Source organism: Giraffa tippelskirchi, chromosome 1 (genome assembly GCF_054371585.1).
Source record: "Giraffa tippelskirchi isolate mGirTip1 chromosome 1, T2T-mGirTip1v1.2.pri, whole genome shotgun sequence".
NCBI lineage: Eukaryota > Metazoa > Chordata > Mammalia > Artiodactyla > Giraffidae > Giraffa > Giraffa tippelskirchi.
This window is the reverse complement of record NC_137275.1, coordinates 169,245,657-169,270,171: the sequence shown is the minus strand read 5'-3', so window position 1 is coordinate 169,270,171 and position 24,515 is coordinate 169,245,657. Positions and strand designations below refer to the sequence as shown.

At 38.1% G+C, this 24,515-nt stretch overlaps 1 protein-coding gene across 3 annotated transcripts in view; it reads left to right on the top strand.

The window, feature by feature from the left end:
- TRPM6 (transient receptor potential cation channel subfamily M member 6) overlaps positions 1–24,515 on the top strand; it is a 120,433-nt gene that overhangs the window by 49,143 nt on the left and 46,775 nt on the right. For 2 of the 3 annotated variants that reach the window (XM_081505489.1, XM_081505469.1), the window contains 10 exons: positions 1,801–1,935; positions 3,805–4,085; positions 5,239–5,467; positions 7,981–8,127; positions 11,828–11,968; positions 14,650–14,778; positions 16,224–16,475; positions 19,819–19,993; positions 20,198–20,312; positions 24,141–24,334. In XM_081505489.1, the coding sequence (XP_081361615.1) occupies positions 1,801–1,935; positions 3,805–4,085; positions 5,239–5,467; positions 7,981–8,127; positions 11,828–11,968; positions 14,650–14,778; positions 16,224–16,475; positions 19,819–19,993; positions 20,198–20,312; positions 24,141–24,334 (1,798 nt within the window). Of the gene's footprint in view, positions 1–1,800; positions 1,936–3,804; positions 4,086–5,238; positions 5,468–7,980; positions 8,128–11,792; positions 11,969–14,649; positions 14,779–16,223; positions 16,476–19,818; positions 19,994–20,197; positions 20,313–24,140; positions 24,335–24,515 lie in introns of all 3 variants that reach the window. The other variant, XM_081505478.1, reaches the window with a different exon arrangement.

The following is a 24,515-nucleotide window of genomic DNA, read 5'->3' as shown; positions in this document are numbered from 1 at the left end:
AATAGTACATAGCCTGAAGATGACAAACTTGGAACGTGTGTAGGGGTTATATTGGAAGATGTATGCAGAATGCACCATGTAAAAATACGTACTATATGTATTTTATTTTCCATCATAGTTTTGAAAGTCTGAAAGTGGAGGTGTTAGTTGCTCAGTCGTGTCTGATTCTTTGCGACCCTATGAACTGTAACCCACTAGGCTCTTCTATCCATGGAATTCTCCAGGCAAAAATACCGGAGCGGGTTGCCATTTCCTTCTCCAGGGGAGCTTCCTGGATCTCCTGGGTCTCCTACATTGCAGGCAGATTCTTTACCCTCTGAGCCACCAGGCAAGCGCCAAAATTAAAGTTGCTAGTTAGTTGATTAGCAGAGAAAATATTGCTCGTTTCTTAAAATTGCCTTTCCAGATTAGTAAACTGAAGAGTTTAGTTCTTTTGTTAATTAATAAGTAAATTTTAATTGTTCTATGCATTTGGAAGAAAGAAAAGTGTGCAATGAAAGAGAATGATTTAGATGGGGAAATCAGAGAACATCTCTCTGAGGAAACGACATTTCAGTTAAGAATGGTGGTAGATCTAAGGTAGGTAAGAATAAAGGGAGGACAGTGAAAGTGAGGGGACTAGTATACTCAGAAGCCTAGAGATGAGAATGATTCCGGCTTGAAGAGCTTAGTTCTTATTGGGGGATAATGCAAGTGTTAGAAAAGATAGTTTGGGGCATTTTTGTTTGAAAGAAGAGCAGGAACAATACAAGGCACAGTGCTGTGAACATCAGGGTATGGTTTTGCAGTGACCAGGAGGCCTTGGTCGCTGGACAATGCCAGAAGGTTGTGAGGGATGACATTGGAAAGATCACATGAAAAGTCTAGACTATCAAGCTACTTTTGAGCTTTATTTAAAAAGAATGAAGTGAAGTGAAAACCCAACTTGGATTTAGGAGATGAGGAAGCAAAACAGAAAGAAACCCAGTTCTCCCAGAGAAAATGTCCTTTATTGGAATTTCACAGACATAAGGATACACTTGAGGTATCAGCTCCTTCATTTAAACAAAATAAGCCTTGCTATGAGGCCACCACGGCAGATATAGGACTGACTGTGATGTTGGTGCAGTCCAGTGGGGAGCATGCTGGGCAGGTTCCTCTAATGCCCTTTCTAGAAATGGGTAGGAAATTGCCATTTCTCTAATTATTTTCTAGTGAAGGAGTATAGAGTTTATTGTGTATCCTAGTAAATTAGATTGTAGTGCTTACAAACTAGTGTCACTTGGGAAGCCTGAAAGCTTCATACTGACAAGCAATTAATTACGTTATTATCGGATCTAGCCATTGGAATTCCACTCCAGTAGTGATATTATGTAACCCCTGGAGACATTCCATAGCTTTCTAACTTAAGCTTAACCTTGGAGCTGTTTGTGAATGGGAACTTTCTCTTATCAGACCTGTGAATCTTTATTGCCTGTTTTGAACTTGTTCCAGTTATAGAACATGTGTTGATTCTAATGGAATTTCCACATAGAGAAGGAACGCAGATATATAATAGGGAACAAAAAAGCATGATCTTTAAAATGTTAGGAAATAAGAATGTGCTTAATAAGAAGGGGTCATGAGAGTCTCTGGTTGGATGAGTAATTAATTACTAACCTTGGGTGAGAGACAGACCATTGGATATTTGGTAGGATGCAATATTATATTTGGTTTTATTGTTGTCTAGAAACAAAAGATTAATTGTTACCACTTTCATTGTTACCATAATCATCTTTTTCCCTTTTTGTTTTGTTTTAAAAATAAAATAACACATGCCAGCAAATGACCACTCTCACTCAAAGCCTGTCCCAGCCTGCTCTTCACCGAAGACGCCGCTCAGGAAATAGAAAGGAGTCTACAGAGAGCACCCTGCATTCCCAGTTCATTAGAACTGCCCAACCTTACAAAGTCGAGGTACCACTTACTTATTTTAGGTTGGAGAATAAAATTGTCCTGAAGACTGAGATCTTTTCATTATTTTAAATTCAAGAAGGGGGAATACAGATAAAGGGACCATTTATAGGAATTATAATAAACAGATGGTACAAGTCAAAAACATGATACAGCTGTTCTCTAACAATGATGAGCAAATGCCCAGGATGGGGAACTAAACGATCTCCAGGTCTGGCACCTCAGGCTGCCTTCCTTGTTCCTACCTCTGCCATGTCCAGATGACGACTCAGGAAGGCAGTCCATGGAATGGTACTAAAAAAATCACCATTACACCTTCATCCTCCTTTCCCTAAGGCTAATTAGAGAGGTGACTGTTACCTTCTCCTTTGCTTTTCTCTTACACTGCCCTCTTGTATCTTCTTTCTTCCCCTGTGAAGTTTTTTTGAAATTAATTTTAGCCTGATGTTACAGTATGGTAATGGTAATGTATTTATGAATGTGTGTATGTGTGTGAGCAGTGTTATGCCCCCCTTCCCTGTACTTCCTCAGTCCCACTTTCCTCTGGGCATGAATGCTGTTGTTCAAGAGTTTCCATAGAAATGGTTTTTATGTTGGCTGAAACAGGCTTGCTTTTTACAGCTCTTAGAATGAAAAGTTATATCATAAAATTATTGTTGGTCATAATCAATGAACACAAATTCCCTCTACTTATAGAAATAGAAGAAGCTTATTACAATTTTTGCTCTCATCTCCTTTAATTAAAGAAGAATACTTATTGAATCTTATCATTTGCCAGGCATTATTTTGGGCTCTTGGTTGAATTTGAGATGCAGGTGGGCTGGAGAAGATATAATGATGACTAAGAAATGGTGCCGCCCTCCCAAAGAAGTAACCTCAGTTCAGTGTGATGAGCATTGAACTAGAGATACATACAGAGTGATATAGAAGACTGTGGGGCTTTAGAGAATGGTTTTTGAGATGAATTGTAAAGGGTGGGTAGAAAATGTAAAGGTAGAAAATGGTATCTCATTGTTACCTATTACCATCACTATGGAAGTATAGCCAGAATAAAGGAGATCAGAATTAAAACCAATCGATTTGTAAGAATGTTGGCAACACTAGTGTCATTTTACTAAGAGGAAGATAGTGGATCTATTTGTAAGGTAAGGTTAGAGGTTTTTCTTTTTTTTTTTTAAATAGTTCTCATTTGTCTTATATGTAATTTCAGCCCATTTCCTTGAGAATTTGAAAACTGTTGTATAGTTAGTGACTTTTCTAAAGGTATAGAGTTTTAAGTTGTGTTAAGTTGTTTTATATTGTGTTAAGCTGTGTTAAGTTTTAAGCTGTGTTAACTTAAGTGAACTGAAGTTATCTTAGCCTAGGGACCCTGAAACTATTAGATACGACAAGAAATAGATTAATAAAAGACCAAAGTTTTGGTTTCTGATTTATAAAGTTCTTTTATATTTCCATCCTTTTTTCAGTGATTTAAAAAATATTTCTAAGATGCTCAGTGTCTTTTATCAGGTAGAACATCATGCATCTGAGTATTTGGACACCCATTCCTATTTTATAGTACTTCCCTGGTGGCTCAGTGGTAAAGAATCCACCTGCCAATGCAGGAGACCTGGGTTCGATCCCTGGGTCAGGAAGATCCCCTGGAGAAGGAAATGGCAACCAACTCCAGTATTCTTGCCTGGGAAATCCCATAGACAGAGGAACCTGGCTGGCTACAGTTCGTAGGGTCACAAAAGTTATAAAGTTCTATTATTATTTCCATCCTTTTTCAGTGATTTTACAAATATTTCTGAGATACTCAATGTCTTTTGTCAGGTAGAACATCATACATCTGAGTATTTGGACACCCATTCCTATTTTATATTCTAACAGGAAAAGTCTGTAGCCCTTCATAAATCAAGGAAGAAGTCAAAAGAAGAACAAAATATATCAGATGACCCTGATTCTACTGGCTTTATTTATCCTTATAATGACCTGCTGGTGTGGGCTGTGCTAATGAAAAGGCAGAAGATGGCCATGTTCTTCTGGCAGCATGGCGAGGAGGCCACAGTCAAGGCAGTGATTGCTTGTATCCTCTACCGAGCAATGGCCCGGGAAGCCAAGGAGAGCAACATGGTTGATGATGCCTCCGAAGAACTGAAAAATTACTCAAAGTAGGAGTTCTCCCTTCACCTCATACTTAACATCGACACTTCTTAGAATGGTTAGAAACGTTTATCTTCCTCACCCTAGAACTTGTAAGAGGAGTGGACTTACAGCGGTGTGTTTCATGGACTCTTCCATAGATAAGGGTCTTGAGATATTTTAAGGACTAAAGTTCAGGAGACTTGGGTTCTTGTCCTGGGGCCAGCTCTTTACTAATCGTCAGATGACTTGCCCAGTTTATGGGACTTTAGTTTCTGTTGTTTTTTTTTTTTAATTCTTTTTGGCCTCACCACATGGCATGTGAGATCTTAGTTTCTCAACCAGGGACAGAACCTGTGCCTCCTGCAGTGGAATTTTGGATTCTTAACCACTGGACCGCCAGGCAAGTTCTGGGACTTTAAACTATAAAATGTTCAATGAATTATTTTGGAAGTCCCTCCTAACTATCAAACTCTTTGATACTAAGTTATGTTAAAAATTGTTGTTTACTTTAAAGACCTCTCAGGCAGGAAAACAGGTAAATATATTATATATTAAATGCCAGAGAGTGATGATGGAAGATAGAAAAGTTAGGAATGTTTTGTTTTTTTGATTTACTAATGTATGATGGTAGTAGGGAAAGAAGAGAAACTAGAGTTAGTTAGTAGAAACTAATTTATAATTTTTATTTAAAAAAATTTCAGAGAATGACAGTGTCTACTTTTTAGAGAAAACAACCTCCCAGAAGATCACCTGGGGGTGTCTACAGGTCTAGCTTCTTACTTAAGTCATCTTTGTATTTTGTAAAATCTTAAAAAAAAAATATAGGAGTGAGGGGTTTCCACAGTTTTTCCTTAAATGCTAGTTTGATTTTGAATAGTCTTTTCTGGCAAAAATTCTTCATTAGGACCTATCAGGGAGTCATACATAGCTTGTTTTGTGGTGTGGAGTCACTTCTCAGGAATAGCTCAGGGACTCTCGGTGGAAACCCTCTAGTTCTGTTTCTTCAAGAAAGGGAGAACAATCCATTTTCTGAGCTGCAGTCCCTTTTAAAGTAGCTTCTGCATTTTACTGTTTCCTCTTTTCTCTTGGTCTTTTCTGAGTCTCATATGTAACCTTTTTGAACGTTTGTGGGACTCTGGCCTGCCTTTATATTTGCCGCTCACCACTGTGTCATTGCAGACAGTTTGGCCAGCTTGCCCTGGATGTGTTGGAGAAGGCATTCAAACAGAATGAAAGAATGGCCATGAAACTGTTGACCTATGAACTCAAGAACTGGAGCAATTCTACCTGTTTGAAGCTGGCTGTTTCTGGAGGGTTGAGGCCCTTTGTTTCACATACTTGTACCCAAATGCTACTTACTGATATGTGGATGGGGCGTCTGAAAATGAGGAAAAACTCTTGGTTAAAGGTATATCTACTTGCTTTATAGAGTTTAATGTTGCTAATAGTTTAGTCTGGAGATCCGTACTCTTTTCATTTGTCCCTTGTTCCAGAAGAGTACTTTCAGGAAAACCAATTATTAATACTATTTTTGATTCTCACAGATGAGCAGAGATCTTCACAGTGGAACCTCTGACAACTACTTTGTCTCCCACTCCTATGGTTTCTTTAAAAAAATGGGCATAATTGTGCCAGCCCAGTCCATTGCAAAGGCATACTCATGAGAAAGTGGTTAGAAGTTAAAAGCATGTACAGACATGAGTAAGATTTCATTATTAGTAATCACCATTGCCCCTGATAATTATAACAGAAGTAAATGAGACTTTTTACTGAAAATTTTCTCAGCTTAAGGATGCTAACCCATGATAAACTAAATACAATTAGCAACTGGTTGTGCTCATCTAATGTAATGTTTCAGGAAATAAATGGCTGTTTTGTAAAGCTGCCCTCAAACACATTTGTTCACACCACTATATCCAAATTTTTGTATTACATTATAGTTCAGCCTTATCTTTCATCTTGAATTAGAAATTAGAAACCCATATTCCTGAGAACGTAATAACTTTCTGCTCCTCGTATACTTTATTTTTATATCAACAAAGAGACTTAAGTGAAGCAAGACTAAATGTTTTGCCCCCAAACATGGTGAGCTGACAAATAAGACTGAATTAGCTACTTAAAATCTCTGCCTTGCAGTAAACCATATTGCTCTCCATGCTGGATCCTAATTTATCAGTGCTTGGCTTGTAAGTTTGGGGAACATTTCCATAAATAATTATAAAATGACTAGTTCCAAGTGGGTGCAGACTGAAGGAAGACCTTGTAGAGTTTTATGTGGAAAGGAAAGCTCATGTAAATGCTTTTAGGGAATAGACTCCAAACCCTTCCTTGGAAATGGGATACTGATGTCATTGAACACTGTTTCATGAGCTGATTGTTCTGCAATGGTCAATGGCAACAGAATGTGGAGCTTTTCAGGAAGTAGATTAGAAATTAATTAGTGCAATATTATCATGTGTTTGATAACTATGATGTTTCCAGACCTAGAAGATTGTGTGTATTTTGGGTTCAACATCTGAAAAGAAAACAAACACACAAACAAACCAATCCCTACCAGAACTGGGACAAGTCCAGAGAACTTCCACGGGAGATCAGGCTTTAAAACAAAACAACAAAAAGTCATTTCAGCATGAAAAATAAAAAAAAAAGAAATTGACAAGGGCATGACTTCAGTTTAGTTAATCATGAATGGTATAGAGTCAGGATAATCTTATTTTCATTCACTGAATCCCAGAATACTGGGGCTTAATTTTAGCTTGAAAGAGATAATGTTCACCAAGATGATTCTCACAGAATTAAGTAAATCCAAGTTCTTTACCCTGAAAGGCCATACAAGTTGAATAGACTATAAATAAATTCATGAATGATAGCAATAGAGTGAAAACTTTGGAAATCTAGAGTTATACCTTCTGTGGGTTTTACTGGCAGAGAAAATATATGTGTGATGGGAGATGGATGTAAACAGAGGGACTTGGTATATTTTTACATTCTTGTTTAAAATATAAACAAATTTTTGAGTGTTTTATGTGATAATAACTACTTAGTGGCTTTAAAGAATTATTCAAGCATTATGCTCTTTGAAAATGAGCCTCTAGTTTTGAAAATGCCTCTGGTTTTCTTTTTTTAATTAGAGGATAATTGCTTTACAATGTTGTGGTGGTCTCTGCCCCACAGTAATGCGAATCCCCTTCCTCTTAAACCTCCCCCCGACCACGCCATTCCACTTCTCTGGGTCATCCCAGAGTGCCAGGTTGGGCTCCCTGTGATATACAGCAGCTTCCTGCTAGTTGTTGTTTAGTCACTAAGTCATGATTCTTTTACAACCCCATGGACTGCAGCCCACTTGTCCTTGGGCTTGTTCTTTCCAGGCAAGAATGGGTTGCTGTTTCCTTCTCTAGGGGATCTTTTCGACTCAGGGTTTGAACTCGAGTCTCCTGCATCGCAGGCAGATTCTTTACTGTCTGAGCCACCAAGGACAGAGTGTTCCAAATTCAAGGTTGCTTTTTGGAACTGTCTGAATTCTTTTTTTTTTTTTTTTTAATATTTTTAATCCACAGTTAGTTGCATCTGTGGATGCAAAGCCCACATATATGATGGGCTGACTGAATTCCACTGTTAGGTTGTTCCACATCAGCTATCCTTCTATAGATGGACTTTTATGCCCAGTTGCTTAGTTGGACATTTAGGTTGATACTAATTTTTTAGTGTCATCCCTATACATATGCTTGGATTCATGAGTATTTCTGAGGGAAACACTTCTGTTATTGGAATTCTTAAGTCAGAAAATATGTATACAATCAGGGTATCCACTTAATTGGGGACGGATCTGACATTTCCTATACACCCAAATCTTGACTTTATTTGGACCATATGTGTGTCTTGTATAACCCTCACTACCTGCTTTGTTCTCCTCTTTTGAAGATCATCATCAGTATTCTTTTCCCACCTGCCATTTTGACATTGGAGTTTAAAAGCAAAGCAGAGATGTCGCATGTCCCACAGTCCCAGGACTTTACATGGTATAATGGTGACCAGAACGCCAGCACTCCCAAAGAAAGTTCTTGTCAGGTTAGTATGATATCATGGTGAACTAAGTTTTCATGACCTGGACTGCACACAAACATATACAGACACATAGCTTATTTATTAACAAACTATTTAACAATCTTAATCATATTATAGTATGGTCAAGTATACTATGTATGATAGTTCTGATTAATCTCCATATATGATTAAGCAAAATATCCTATTTCTGCCAAAATCAAAGACTCTATTATATCTAGGAAGCTGCTTAATATTTCATTTTCCTTTGTGACTAGTGGAACAAATGGACTTATTGTTTCTCAAAAGCTATAATAAGGGATGCCTCATAGCCTTCAAAATATTTTATAAAATGCTGGTTTAGAATTTGTGCTGATCTTCACTGTTTCATGCCACAGTTTTTTCACTTGTTATATCCAATGAGTTTGGATAGTTTTACTTGAGTTCCCAAATGTGTACTCTTTCATGGGTAACTTGAGCTGGTTCTCTTGCAACCCATCTTTGCTGAAGAGCCTCCAATATGCTGTCTGCACATCCATTTTTTGAATTTTATGTTTCAAAATTGGATCATTGCTGATGAAGTTTCCATTTACTATGAGATGTTCAGTTCAGTTCAGTCACTTAGTCATGTCCGACTCTTTGTGACCCCCACGGACTGCAGCATGCCAGGCCTCCCTGTCCATCACCAACTCCGGGAGTTTACTCAAACTCATGTCCATTGAGTTGGTGATGCCATCCAACCATCTAATCCTCTGTCACCCCCTTCTCCTCATGCCTTCAATCTTTCCCAGCATCAGGGTCTTTTCAAATGAGTCAGTTCTTCGCATCCGGTGGCTAAAATATTAGTTTCAGCTTCAGTTTCCAATGAATATTCAGGACTGATTTCCTTCAGGATGGACTGGTCTGGTCTCCTTGCTGTCCAAGGGACTCTCAAGAGTCTTTTCCAACACCACAGTTCAAAAGCATCAATTCTTTGGTGCTCAGCTTTCTTTATAGTCCAACTCTCACATCCATACATGACCACTGGAAAAACCATACCTTTGACTAGATGGACTGTGAAGTGTAGTGAATATCTTTTCTGGTATTTAATACTTCAGTGAGGCATCTTTAGCTAGTGTCTTGTCTGATTGGCTTTTGTACTTATGAGGTATTTGTTATAATGTTGAAAACATTTTTGATAAATGTTAAATGAAAAAGAATTAATTATAGTTTGTATGGCTGGCATCTGTTGTGATTGGTTGAGCATCCATTCTGATTGATAATGCCAGATCAGTTAACCAGATGAGTTATTAAATACTTTGACTATCATGACTCTTTGGGTATATGTGTTCCTCTTCTATCCCTTCTTCCCTCCCTTCCATTCTTTTCTAAGCCTGATAGTTCTGTTTGGGGTTCTCAGAGTACAAGATGGCATGTACATTCTAACCTCTACAGAGTGTGTGAGAAATTCTGTGTTGCAAAACTGGGCTTTGCAAGTTGTCATAATTGTGATTGTACTGGTTAGACTATATGGTCACTAAGTTTAGACCATTTCATTTTTTATTTTTTTAAGGAAAGAAGAGAAATGTAGTGCTGGCCTAACCTTATTAGAAATAGAAGGCAATCTTTATATGTGAGACATTCACATATACATGTTTGATTTTGTATGGTCTCAAGGCTAACAGTACAGCCTTCTTTCACATTTCTCCTCATTTGGCATTCTATTTCATGCCTTAAAGCTGCAAAATCTTTCTCTCTGGTAAGCGCACATGGCCAAGAACTATCTTTAAACCAGGCCACATTTTAAGAGACTTCACTCTGAATCACTGTAACTGGAGAACATGTCATCATCTCCTTGAATCCTGGTGGAAATATTCATGCTTGAGCAATCTTTCCAACACAGGTGTTTTTCCAGCACTTTGCTTTCCAGCCACAACTCTTGGCAGATGATATTGTGTGTTTTATTTGATATCATAATCAGACAAAACATCAAGAACTTCATACACATGTCATGGTATTTGGTCTTTGAATTCAACTTAGAGATAGGCTTAATTAGTGTTTTTTAAAATTTTATTTATTTTGGCTGTGCTTGGTCTTCACTGATGTGTGGGCTTTTCTCTAGTTGGGGCAAGTGGGGGCTACTCTCTTGTTGTGGAGGACAGGCTCTCGGGCACAGGGGCTTCAGTAGTTGTGGCACATGGTTTATTTGCTCTGCAGCATGTGGGATCTTCCCGGATCAGGGATCGAACCTGTGCCTCCTGCATTGGCAGGTGGATCCTTTACCACTGAGCTACCAGGGAAGCCCTCAATTAATGTTTTATAATATAATAATAAGAGAAGTTATTTAATAACAGGGTCATTACTTAAATAGCTTTCTGGAGTCTTTCTGAAGTGGTACTGATGTCATTAAAATCACAGTATATGATGACTTTTAAAATCAGTTCTAAGCCACAGTTCTAAGCCATTTTAACTCTAGGCTGGTTCAACTCTGTTAGTAACTGGCTCAGTTCCTGTACTTCTAAATCACATCTCCGATTCCACTGTCCAAAGTGACATGAATGACAGAACTATCAGTCAGGCCCTGAGAAAACCCATCTAAAGGCTTGAGGCCTCAAAATTTAAATTTTCTTGCGATTACATGGATAATTCAGGCAAAACTTGATTCATTCCTTGGCTTGGAAATTCTTGGTAATCACGCAGGTCTGGTGTTCGAGAGACATCTTTTGTGGATAGGTTGAAGAAGTAGGCTAGTCTGAGAGGCACCATAGAACGTTCCTTTCTTTTCATTTAATATGACTTTCATAATATTACAAAAGTAATACATTTCCTGTTAAAAGATTAAAATCACACAGACATCTACGAAGCAGGGTGATACCTCTTCTGCTTTTCTTTCATCATCCCTAAGTTTCCTCTTCTCAAAAGTATCCAGGGTACAAGCGCTTTTCCCTTTCTCTATCTTTTTTCTCTCTAATGGCTCTTCTGAGCAGACACCTCTGTTAGTCACATTCATGCAACCACTTTCTTGTCACACAGATACTCTTTTCTCACCACCTACAACTGTTAACCCCTTTACGCTGACCCATAACTTTTGAGAAACTGATGGAAAATGCTTTCCCTAGAAAATACACGTACAATACAAATGCTTGCATATAATTGCAGCAGGTGCAAAGAACTCCAGAAGCTCAGAGAGTCCATGAACTTCAGGTAAAGAACCTCTTTTATTATTAATGAGTGGAAAGCTGTCAAAGTCAGAATTCTTAAACTAACAAACACTGAGCCTGACTTCCCTGTGACTTGGGAAAGATGTATCACCATTCTCTATCCATTTTGTCCTCCTTTTATATGGAAACAATTCTATTCTCTACTTAACTGATTTCACAAGGACTTTATTTATATGAATATCCTTAGGTTCCAAAATTACTGATAAAGGAGATTAAAAAGAATAGGAAGAGGGACCATTTTAAAATGCTTGGAACTACTCTTAGTTTGACTAAATTTGATTATGGGAGACTCAGCTTGCTTTTCAGAAATGCCCTTTTCTCTTTACCCTGTCAAAGATCAATACAGTACATGTAGTTTTTCTACTGTTCAAGACTAAGATTGTAATTTGGCAGGTGAGTGCCCAATTAATTTCGAATATATTTATTATATTTATGTATTTATGAAATATGTAATATTTTAGATATTTAAAAATGTTAGTATTTTAGTTAAAGCTCTGACAATAAGCAATTATTTGTTCATTTTACAGAAAGATTTGGAAAGGGGACCTGATGAGAAAACAGATGAAAGTCAGCACTTTGATTTAAAGAGTGGGCCCCAAACCCTTCCTTGGACCAGGAAAGTCTATGAGTTCTACAATGCTCCAATTGTCAAGTTTTGGTTTTATACGGTTGGTCCCATTTAAAATATTATATATAGTATTCAGGATGGTTAATTGCTAATGATAATGTTGATAGTGATATGCCTAATTTACCAACTTGTAATAAAAATGTAGTTTAGAAAAAGTGGGAGGCCTGGCAAAGGAAGTAGGAAAGAAGATTGGAAGGAGGTGAGGAAAGGTGAGGGCAGGTCTCTCCTACTTTTTGGGAGTGAAAGCACAAGCATTTTTTTCTTCTTCTAAGTGCTTACAGTTAGCACAGCTGGAACTAAGCATTTGAAACTTTGTGGAACAATAAAATGAATAATAGTGGTTGTAGAATTAAGTGATGGGGGTGGATTCATTTCCCATCTTGGGCAAAAATGTCAGTAGTTGATTTTTTTTCTCTGTAGGAATGTTGTGTAATATAGACTAAAAATGCAAGTGTTTTGTTGTTGTGGTGGTGGTGGTGGTCTTCAGTAGCAAATACTTATAAATATATGGAGAACAATACAAATTTTAGAAGAATTGTATCAAATACTAAATCTGTCATAGATGGAGAGACAGAGAAAGCAATAACTATCCACTAAATGTACTGAGTGCTTTTTACATTTATTTAATAGTATTTATTTTTCTAATGCTTATCTATAGTTAAATTGCTTATGGTTAAGGTTGTATATTTCTAAAACATTTAAAGTCATTATAAGAGGATATTTATCTAAATGTGTTATATTTCAAAATATTTCCTTGCCCAACCACACACTTGTTTCATATACTTATTGAATAAGTGCATAGGTCCAAATAACTTTTATGTTTTCAAAAAGAAAGTCTTCATTCAGATGATTCAGGTTTTACCATTTTTGTGAATATGCAGCAAAATCCTAGAGACTCTGATAGTAGCATCAAGAGAATTTAACCAACCCAGGGACCGAACCCAGGTCTCCTGCATTGCAGGTGGATAATTTACCAGCTGAGCCACCAGGGAAGCCCAAGCATTGTCACATCATTGGGTAGAGTATTCAAGTGTTTCTTTCCTTAGAAAATTCCAGCTTATGAACTCTTAGAGACAGGGGCAAACTAAGCAAATGGAACAACAACAACAATAATGATGATGCAAATAGCTAAGAAAAAGAAGAAACTAGCCAACCATATCTACCCACCACAATGAATTGTATTAGCTGTGAGCACAGGCATTTTAGTCATGGCCATTACATTGCTAGGTTATGGCACGTGTGCTTTATTAAAGCAGTGTCTTGTTGTAAATGCTATGACAAAAAAGCAAAAATGTAAACATTTTTGGATATCTTTTTAAAACTTGGAAAGAAAAAAAAAGAGTCAGAAGTAATACCACCAATATCTACAGCGTTTTAGTGTCTGGCCACCATGAAACCAATGACAACGATGTAAAAAACGTCTGCTTGACAGTACAAGTTTATTTAAATTGTGTCCCTATGGGATCATCAAACATATTAAAACTATGAAATACAGATCTAGAGAAGTATAGAATTTACTTTAACTTTCTTATATGCTTCCCTATTAAGTTTCTTAACTCATGCTAATAGCCATTATGCCCGCCTGAAATACCACCTATCGTATATGCCAATATGGTATAGTCAAAAGTGATTTCAGCCATTCTCTATGCAGAACTAAGCTTAGCACACTTATGAAACTTAGGTAGAGCTCAAACAGATTTGATAAATAAAGATTCAGTTTAAAATAATATGATTTTCATGAGAATGAACACACACACAGGCACTTTTCTCTCTTTTAATCTGGGATTTGTAATACGTGTTTATCAGGTAGCACTGTGCATGGTCTCTGAAGATATTTGAAGGGCTGCATTGTCTCATGCCTTGTTGGTGATTGATAAATTGGTAAAATGTTTCTGGCTGGCAACTTAGTAATATGTGTCACATTTTTAAATGTGTGTAGCTATTCTATTTCTGGAAATTGTAAGACATAAGAATGTTAGATAAGATCACAAAGCTGTTCATCACCATATATCTATGTGTTTTTGTTTACTGTGCCTTAATTCTTGGAAGAGATTGGAAATCTAGGTTGAATATACATATAGCTTAAATATACATTTCTTGATTGTCTATCATGTGTTAGGCTGAGTGCTTAAGTGCTATAGATAAAAACGTCAACAGTCTTTAATTATAAAGATTCACAATCAGATAATACTTTTCTATCAACCAGGATATTTTAATCAGCATAAAATAAAATTCTCAGCAGTAATAAACATCACAACTTATTATATTTGAAAACAGTCTCCTACCAATACTGCTCCTTTGGCATCCTTAGGACACATGTTTTCTGTTTAAATGGAGGAGAAGGTGTGCGATTCCCTCTTGGCTTGCTGTTAGCCTGACTGTGTCCATGCCAGAATGTGCAGGGTTCTGAAAATTCTGATCAGGAGCCAACAAGATGAGACAGTGCCCACTTCCATGCATTTGAGAACAGTGCTCTTCTTTCCTTCCACAGAATCATAGAATAGAGAACTGTGGATTCTTGTGCTTTCCTTGATATTAGGTCATCAATAATCAGAGGTAGTCCCAGTTATATTTCCCTGCTATCATGTTGAAGTCCATGTGATTTCTGTTGAGTTGGGTCCGTGTCTGCGTGTCTGCGTGTCTGTTGAGTTGGGTCCTTGTCTGCTTGGTATCCTCCACTATGACTCACTCATGACCAGGGAATGCGTGTCCCCCTCACAGATGGTGTACTTGGCATTCCTTATGCTGTTCACTTACACCGTGTTGGTGGAGATGCAGCCCCAGCCCAGCATGCAAGAGTGGCTTGTTATTATCTACATCTTCACCAATGCCATTGAGAAAGTCAGAGAGGTGAGTTACCCTTTCTCCCTTTGTCTTCTGTACACCTCTGCTAGAGGTGTTCTGGGATGGGGTGGTGAAAATGGAGAGGTCAAAGGTTGAGGTGGGGCGGGCAATGATCCTGACTTGGCATGCTACAAGAGGGTAATTGGGGGAAATTTCCGATCTCAACCTTTTATTGTTTCCAAGTAATTTCTCTTGGTTGCCGCTTTGAAAGCAGTTATTTTTGAGGACATCTTAGTGTGTTTATCAGTCACAGAGTGATGGTGTCTAGTGTCATTAGACCCTCTGACTGTTAGATTTCCCATCCCCAGAGTGTTTTTTTTTTTTTAATGAGATTGATTTTCTTAGCAACCCACTCCAGTATTCTTGCCTGGAGAATCCCAGGGACGGCGGAGCCTGGTGGGCTGCCGTCTATGGGGTCACACAGAGTTGGACACTACTGAAGCGATTTAGCAGCAGCAGCAGCAACATTACTTACATATTATCGGTTTCATGTCACATAGTGGCTAAAGTTGTGCAGTGGTAAAGAATTCATGTATAGCCTTTGAAAGTTCCCACTAAACATCCCTCTGGGGTAAGTAGTCCAAGAAACAAAACAAAGCAAACTTTTTATTTTTAATTTATAGTGAGTCACTTAAAAAAAAAAGGAATGAATATTTCCATGCAGTTATAATGTAATCACATATAGTATAACTTAGACTATTTTAGAAGCACTGTATATGTAGCTCTACATTTGTGCATTTACATATATTGAGTTTGTCCTAGAGCTATTATGACCAATACTGTATATTATGTAGATATAGTCTTAGTAATTATATTTATGTTGCCTGCTAGTTACTATTGTGGAGTTTATAGATCGTAGAAAACAATTCAGCAGAAAAATGTTATCTAAATTCTACCATTTTTTTTAATGCCTCAGGAAAAATGCGTTTACTGTTTGACATTTCAATTTGTCTGACATTTTGTTGCGGGGTAATTTCTTGTAACAGTGAGTTCTAATGTCACGTTCAATTTGCTAACTGTTCACTAACAGCAATAGTGGGACCAGATTATAGGATTCTTTCATTTCTTTACACTAGGCTATTCATCATAAAATGGCATTGCAGCTATATTCCATTGCAATGTCGAGTTTTAAAGTTGTCTCAGTGTTTCACTGTGTTAGTTTAGGATTGATCAAATCTAGAAAAAACTTTTCTTTTGTCCTTCTTTTTTTAAACTTCTGATTGGGTTTTTAAATAGTTGACCAGCATTAACAGTCACATTAAGCTGTATTTATAGAATTGTTTAAATAATTCATTTCCCAAGGATAATTTACATCTCCAAAGCTGCCTTATGATCCAAGGTTTGGCAGAATTCAATTACTCTGTAAATGAACAGTTGAAGTATTGAAGATCATATTGATGAGACTCGGGTTATAACCCGTTCTTTGTTTCTTTCTTTCTGTCATGTTTTAGGTCTGTATTTCAGAACCTGGGAAGTTTATTCAAAAGGTGAAGGTATGGATTAGCGAGTACTGGAACCTAATGGAAACTGTGGCTATTGGCCTGTTTTTGGTGGGATTTGGCTTTCGGTGGGGTGACCCTCCTTTCTACACAGCGGGAAGACTAATATACTGCATCAACATCATATTCTGGTTCTCACGGCTCCTGGACTTCTTTGCTGTGAATCAACATGCAGGTCCCTATGTGACCATGATTGCAAAAATGGTGAGTACTGTCTGCTGTATAACTTGGTGTTCTTTTAACAGTTCTACCTGATATCATGGTTCATATTCAATAGTATTATAACTTTTAAAATTATTTAAAGAAGTACACACTTCATCACCACTTATTGTATAACTTAAATTCATATTTAACAAATGTCCTTGGATAGCATATTGGATAGTTGACTGTGATACTCTCTTACCCTTTTGGTTAGGGCCAGATAATGGGGGATTGAGTCGTATTTGTCTCTGAGCACAGTAAGCTGAAATACTGATTTGTCTTATCTCTCCACCCCTGGCCAACTCTTAAATAGTGATTACTGTGGGCCACACCCTGTTCTAAGTACTTTGTATATATTAACTCATTTAATCTTAAAAACAATTTTAAGAGATGCGTACTATTATCCACATTTTACATTCAGGGAAATGGAGTTTAAGTAAATTTCCCAAAGGAGTAAGTTGGGGAGCCGGGATTCGAATCTGGACCACCTGGCTCTGTCTGCCATCTGAGCTTACTGTGCACTTGTATAAGCCCTGTCCAACTGACTTTGCACAAGACTTAAAGACAGCACCTCAAGATCTTCTTTGCTTTTTCTTCTAGAATACTCACTAACAGGGAAGGGGCAAGCTCTTGAGAAGGAAGAGTTGTGTTGAGGCAGAGGAAGAAGACAGTAAAAGGAGAACCTCCAGGATACCAAAGATAGATTTTTGTTGCTTTATACTTTTCTTTTAGACCAGCAATATTTTCTCTGGTCTTGGTGACATTGGTATTAATTTGGTAATCTATGTTGAGGTAACCAGTGTATCCCAGTGACTCAGTACAAGTTTATTTCTTCCTAATGCAAAGACTGATGGGTGCTCATGGAGGCTGGCCTCTATCCAGTGACTGAGGGATCGCGAATCCTTCCTTCTTGGGGCATACCCATGTCATTATGTGGCTTCTGAGGTTTCCTATGACAGGAAATAAGAGGGATGCAGAAAATTCCATGGAGGAGCATGATTTTAAAGGAATGGAGCAGCTTTTAACTGCTCTGAAGGGGAAGTGAGTCAAATCACTATTATTCCACAGCCCATCGGCCAGAATAGGTCATGTGGCTCCTGCCTCATGGAAGGGAAGCTAATAGTAAATTCATGGTGTAAGTTTCTGCCACAGTGAACAAGTAGATTGATCTGATGTATTAATACATTTAGTAATAGAAATGAATTATTTTAAAGAGCATTTAAAAATTATAATACACGTGTGTATGGTACATGTATATATTGTATGTGTTCTCAAGCAGTCCTCCATTGTGCATTAAAACAGTCAGGCTTACTTTGTTTTTTAAACTTTTTATTTTGTACTGGGGTATAGCCGATTGACAAACTATGTTGTGATAGTTTCAGATGAACAGTGAAAGGATTCAGCCATACATATACATATATCCATTTCTCCCAAACCACCTCCTATTCAGGCTGCCACATAACGTTGAACAGAGTTCCCTGTGGTATACAATAGGTCCTTGTTGGTTTTCCATTTAAAATATAGCAGTGTGTACATGTCCATCCCAAACTCTGTAACTATCTCCCCCCACCATCCTTCCCCCTGGTAGCCATAACTTCACTCTCTAAGTCTGTGAGTCTTTCTGTTTTGTGATTAAGTTCATTTGTATCATTTCTTTTTAGATTCCACATATAAGGGATGTCAGATGATCTTTCTCCTTCTCTATCTGACCTACTTCACTCAGTGTGACAATTTCTAGGTCCTTCCATGTTGCTGTAAATGGCATTATTTCATTCTTTTTAATGGCTGAGTAATATTCCACTGTACAGATGCACCACATCTTCTACCATTCCTCTGTCACTGAACATTTATGTTGCTTCTTGTTGCTATTGCTGCTTAGTCATTACATCATATCCAGCTGTTTGTGACCACCAGGCTCCTCTGTCCATGGCATTCTCCAGGCAAGAATACTGGAGTGGGTCACCATTTCCTTCTCCAGGGGATCTTCCCAACCCAGGTATTGAACCCATGTCTCCTGCTTGGCAGGCAGATTCTTTACCACTGAGCCACCTGGGAAACCCCAAGGTTGCTTTCATGTCTTGGCTGTTGTAAACTGTGCTGCAATGAACATTGGGTTGCATGTATCCTTTCAGATCATGTTTTTCTCCAGATACATGCTCAGGAGTGGGATTACAGGGTCATATGGAAGGTCTATTTTTAGTTTTTTAAAAAACCTCTATCCTATTCTCCATAGTTGGCTGTACCAATTTGCATTCCCACCAACATTGTAGGAGGGTTGGATCAGGCTTACTTTTACTGCAAAGACTAACTGAATGTTAATGAACCACTGGATTTAACAAACATCATTTTATAGTTGCTTTTACATCTTTTTTTTTCCCCCTTAAATTCTTCAGTTTGCTAAGTAGCCTGGAATTGTTCAGCAGATTCTTGGCCTGATCAATTTTCTCAGACTCTAAATACTGCTGAAGATAATCCTGGGAATAAGGAGCCATTTTACTAATTTGAATTACCCTAATTTTTTTCTTTTCGTAATCTCTGATGAAAAGTTAGATATTAGCCAATCAAAAGCTATTCATATTTCATCACTTCTTAAAAAAAGCAGATTCTCTACTGTTAGTACATTTAAATTATTCTGTAGGCTACCTGAAACACATATTGTGCAGAGAAAACAAGATGTTTTAGACAAAGGAAATCCAGTTGTTCATGGACTAGGTGTTTTGGTCAATGACTAGACAGTCTTATTATTGGCAGGTATAATTATGATGACTCCAGGTATTTTATTTGTTTTTAATTTCTAATCTATGCTAAAATTCTGGCTGTGCCATTTTTTTTTTTTAACTTTTTATTTTGTACTGGGGCTCAGATGGTAAAGAATCTGCTTGCAATGAGGGAGACCTGGGTTCAATCCCTGGGTTGGAAAGATCCCCTGGAGAAGGGCATTGCTACCCACTACAGTATTCTTGCCTGGAGATTTTCATGGACAGAGGAGCCTGGTGGGCTACAGTCCATGGGGTCACAAAGAGTCAGACACGACTGAGTGACTAACACTTTCACTTTTATTGGGGTATAGCCGATTAACAATGTTGTGATAGTTTCAGGTGAAGAGCAGAATGATTCAGCAATACATATACATGTATCCATTCTCCCCCAAACGCCACTCCCAGCCAGTCTGCCACATTACATTGAACAGAGTTCCATGGGCTATGCAGTAGGTCCTTGTTGATTATCCATTTTAAATATAGCAGTGTGTACATGACCATCCCAAACTCCCTATCTCTTCCCGCTGGCAACCGTAAGTTCATTTTCTAAGTCTGTGAGTTTGTTTCTGTGCCATGCTTTTTTGTAGACAGCAAACATGTTCTACATTGTGATCATCATGGCCATCGTCCTACTGAGCTTTGGAGTGGCACGCAAAGCCATCCTTTCACCAAAGGAGCCCCCATCCTGGACCCTTGCCCGAGATATCGTATTTGAGCCATACTGGATGATATATGGAGAAGTCTATGCTTCTGAGATAGATGGTATGTAGAGGATTCCACCACTCTGTGGGAATGAAACCCTTGTAGACACTCAGAGTTGAAAAGAACTCTGGAAAACAACCATCTGAATCTTAAAAATGTCAAGAGTTTGTGGTATTCTGCTAAGACAGTGTGCTAAATATTTGTCCATGGTCATAGGACTGTGATTCACCTTGTCTCTCATTCTTATAAATTCTTTCTTTGCAGTTTGTTCAAGCCAGCCATCCTGCCCTCCTGGTTCTTTTCTTACTCCATTCCTGCAAGCTGTCTACCTCTTCGTGCAATATATCATCATGGTGAACCTGTTGATTGCTTTCTTCAAGTAGGTTATTTTAATCAAATATGGTTATTTTGTATCAATCAAAATGGGTGAAGTATTTTGAAAGATTCACGTGTAACCTTTGTTTTTATGCATATCATGCTTTATTACTGTGGTTTAATGGTTTTAAAAATATGGGCATGGGACTACTGGTAGGAAGGTGGTGGAGTGTGAGAAGAGAAAAAACAAATAGACTGTAATAAAAACAGAATTAAAAGAGATCATACACTGTAATTAAGCAATAATTTGGAATCATGGAGAATAGCAGGTGGTGAGTTGAAAGTTGACTAGAGAGCCCTTGATAACTTCCCTTCATTGGCTCTCATTATATTTCATTCTCTGTTTTCTTCAATATCACTTCACTTCTCCTCAGTCTTCTTTTCCTGATTCATCATCTTCTCTCCAACCTTTTAACACTGGAATTTGTCCGTGGGCCCAGATCTTTTGTTTATGCTGTGTTTGGTGATCTCTTTCAGTTTCCTGTATATATGTTCTATACCTTGACAAACTCCAATCTATATCTTCAGCCTACATCTCTTTGTTGAACTCCAGTTCTATAGGTCCAGCTGCCTTGTTCCATCACCAGTCAGATGTATAAGAGATTTCTGAGCTTTTAAATGTCCAAACTCTTGATTTCCCTTCTTTCCCAATATACACTTATTCTTCCTATAGTTTTTCCCACATCTTTAAAGAAGACCACACATTTCTGTCAAAGCTTCACCTTTTTTTTGTCATTCAGGCCAAAAACCTTGGCCTTCTTATTGCCTCTGATATTTCTAGGTTTAGATTGTCAGAAATACTTTTGACTCCACCTTCAAATAGATCCTCAGTCCAGCCACCTGTCACTACCTCACTACTACCACCACAAAGCCTCCTAATTATTTCTCTGCTTCAGTCTTTGGCCCCTATATTCTTTTCTCAACACTGTAGCGCTAATGACACTTACCAAACCTAAGGATGTTATTTAAAAGTGCAGCTGCCCTTTCCTTCCATCATCTCCTTGGCATTCCTGGTCCCCCTTTCTCTTCTTTCTTTATCCTACTCACTTATGTATACAAATATATTTTATAATTTATTTATATATTATTTTTTGCCCCCATTTATCTCATTCTGGAATACCAGCTTCACAAGAACAAGTTTCGTTTTTTGCTTTTGGGTTTTCTTTTTTCCTTTTTTGCCTATGAATTTATCCCAAGCATTGAAAAGAGTTTAATGGATGAAAGAAATCAAGTGACATGATGGGAAGGAACTAGTTTTTTCTGAATGCCTCCTTTATGCCAGGCACTGTATGAGGCATTTTATTTATTATCTTACTGAAAAGAGAAAGGGAAATCAATGCATGCTGCTGCTGCTGCTGCTGCTAAGTCGCTTCAGTCGTGTCCGACTCTGTGCGACCCCCTAGACAGCAGCCCACCAGGCTCCCCCATCCCTGGGATTCTCCAGGCAAGAATACTGGAGTGGGTTGCCATTTCCTTCTCCAAATCAATGCATAGAACTAAGTAAAGAAAGTAGAGGAGATAAGGCTGAAAGCAGATAAAATAAATAAAAACACAGGCAAAAAATGACTGCTGTTGCATATATATGTGAAAAATCTTATTAGTTATTACAAGATTATATGATAGCTGTCATCTCTGTTTAGTCTCACCATTTTATGAACTTGTAACATTTGCTGGTGTTTAATTATTACAGCTTTTATTCTGAAATTTCAAATAAGATCAGTGGGTATGAGATTTTTGTTTCTCAAACATAGCAGGTGTCAAAAGAGAGGTTGAGAAATCCTCCCACAGGCCAATCTTGTCACTGTGTTGAACACACCGAGAACCATACAAGCTTCTTCTTGTTCAGTTGCTAAGTCGTGTCCCACTCTTTGCAACCGCGTGGACTGCAGCATGCCAGTCCATGTCCTTCCCTGTCCATCACTAGCCCGTGGAGTTTGCTCAAACTCATGTCCATTGAGTCGATGATGCCATCCAACCATCTCACCTACTGTTGCCCCCTTCTCCTCCTGTCTTTGATCTTGATCTTTCCCAGTTATTAGGCTCTTTTCCAGTGAGTCGGCTCTCTACATCAGGTGGCCAAAGTATTGGAGCCTCAACTTCAGTATCAGTCCTTCCAATGAACATTAAGGGTTGATTTCCTTCAGGATTTTCATCCAACTTGAACAACCCCAGATCTGACTACTTATCCAAAAGCCCCTTTCCAGTCTGTTAATAGTTACGAAGAACCTGACAAACACTGTGAAGATCGCCACCTGCTGGTAGACATGTTGTAGTCGCACTTGGACGGGAGGAGCATGGAATCTTGGAGATCCTCAAACTTGATTGTGCAGGAGAATTACTTGGAGGATTTGCTGAGACAGGGATGGCTAATTTGGTCATTCTGGGGAGAGTGAGTAAGTGAAAGTCACTCAATTATGTCCAGCTCTTTGCAAGCCCATGGACTGTAGCCTGCCAGGCTCCTTTGTTCCTGGAATTCTCCAGGCAAGAATACTGGAGTAGGAAGCTGTTCCCTCCTCCAGGGGATCTTCCCAACCCAGGGATGGAACCCAGGTCTCCTGCATTGCAGGCAGATTCTTTACTGTCTGAGCCACCAGGGAAGCCCCATTCTGGGGTAGGGCCCAAGAATTGGAATTTCTGACAGGTTCTCAGGTGATGCTAGTGCTGCCGGCTCAGTGACCGCACTTTAAGAATTGCCGTTAAATCCAGCCGTTAGTGCTTCCTTCATCTATCTTATGTAATCTGAAACTTCCCCTTTCCTTTTTCCTCTCTTTTTTAAAAATCTTCCTAAGTGTCATGCGGGACCTTAGTTCCAGGACCAGCACCCTGTGCGGTGGCAGCATGGAGTCTTCACCACTGGATGCCAGGAAGTCCCTCCCCATTCTTCAATCCTAAGCTGTTTTTGTCCGGGATAGTTTGAGTTTCTTCTCTTTACCATTCCTGCAGTTTAGGGTTACTTGCATTTTTATTTGTCAAATTTGTCTGCCCTTCTTAAGTGCTTCTCTGCCATCTTTCTCTAAAGAAATAAATCCTGTATTAGCTTAAGCAAAATATTAAGATAGATATTATTTCATTGTGCCCTCCCCACCCATATCATATTATAGACTTAAAGTTATATAGTTAAGGATGACATGTTGTTTGAGAATGGGTACCACTCATGACAACTTCGTCACAAGCTCTACAATGTCAACAAATTTTTCTGCACTATTTGTATATTATAATTGATATAATAAAGGGAAAAACTCCCAAGTAGCCTACCAATATGGAGTTACTTTTATTATAAAGTTACTGTAAATAATTGAACTAGCTTCTAAATCAAAGTTCTGCTTACTGGTTTATTTTAGGATGAATTGATTTTTATTGCCTGCCTCATCTTTTTCATTTTTTTTTATTTGAATGTTTTAGCTAAGGTTATTCTAGCACTTCTCACATTTGATAATTAGGACAATCTCTTCATAAGATTGATAATATAGAGGAACATTAAAAATATTTATCATTAAGGATGACTTATGGACTGAAAAGATCTTATGTGAAAAGAGATAATGAATCAAGAATAATGTTACTTCCAGAGGACAGTTTCTGTTCATTGTATTTAAAATGTTAGCATTTTCTTCTCTCTGATTGTAATTTCTACCTTTTGTGTATTCTGATTAGCATATCTGATTGTAGAAGGTGATTAATGTGTGTTGTTTGGGGAATGGATATTATTTTTATTGGCTAACTACTGGTCACATCAGGTGAACCAATTATAAGCTAGAAAATAAAGAAGTACTCTAACTGTCACGTTTCAGGATTCTGTATTAAAACACTGTCCCTCTTTTGCTACAACTTACAGTAACGTTTACATAGATCTGAAATCCATTTCAAATAACCTGTGGAAATACAATCGCTATCGTTACATCATGACCTACCATGAGAAGCCTTGGCTGCCCCCACCTTTTATCCTGCTGAGTCACGTTGGTCTCCTGCTTCGCCATATTTGCCAGCACCAAGATCCAAATGACCAAGAAGAGGGTGATGTTGGATTAAGTAAGTTTTTAATTGGTGGCACAGGAGAAAGAGGGTAAAGAGCAGAGATCCGAGGTGAAGACACCTGGAACATTGTCGATTAAATTCAGGGCACAGGTTGGAAGGCTCTGGGAGTTAAATTAAAAGACTATCAGTTGGGAACCTGGGTCTAAGTAAATACATTGATCTCATTATGTGGTTA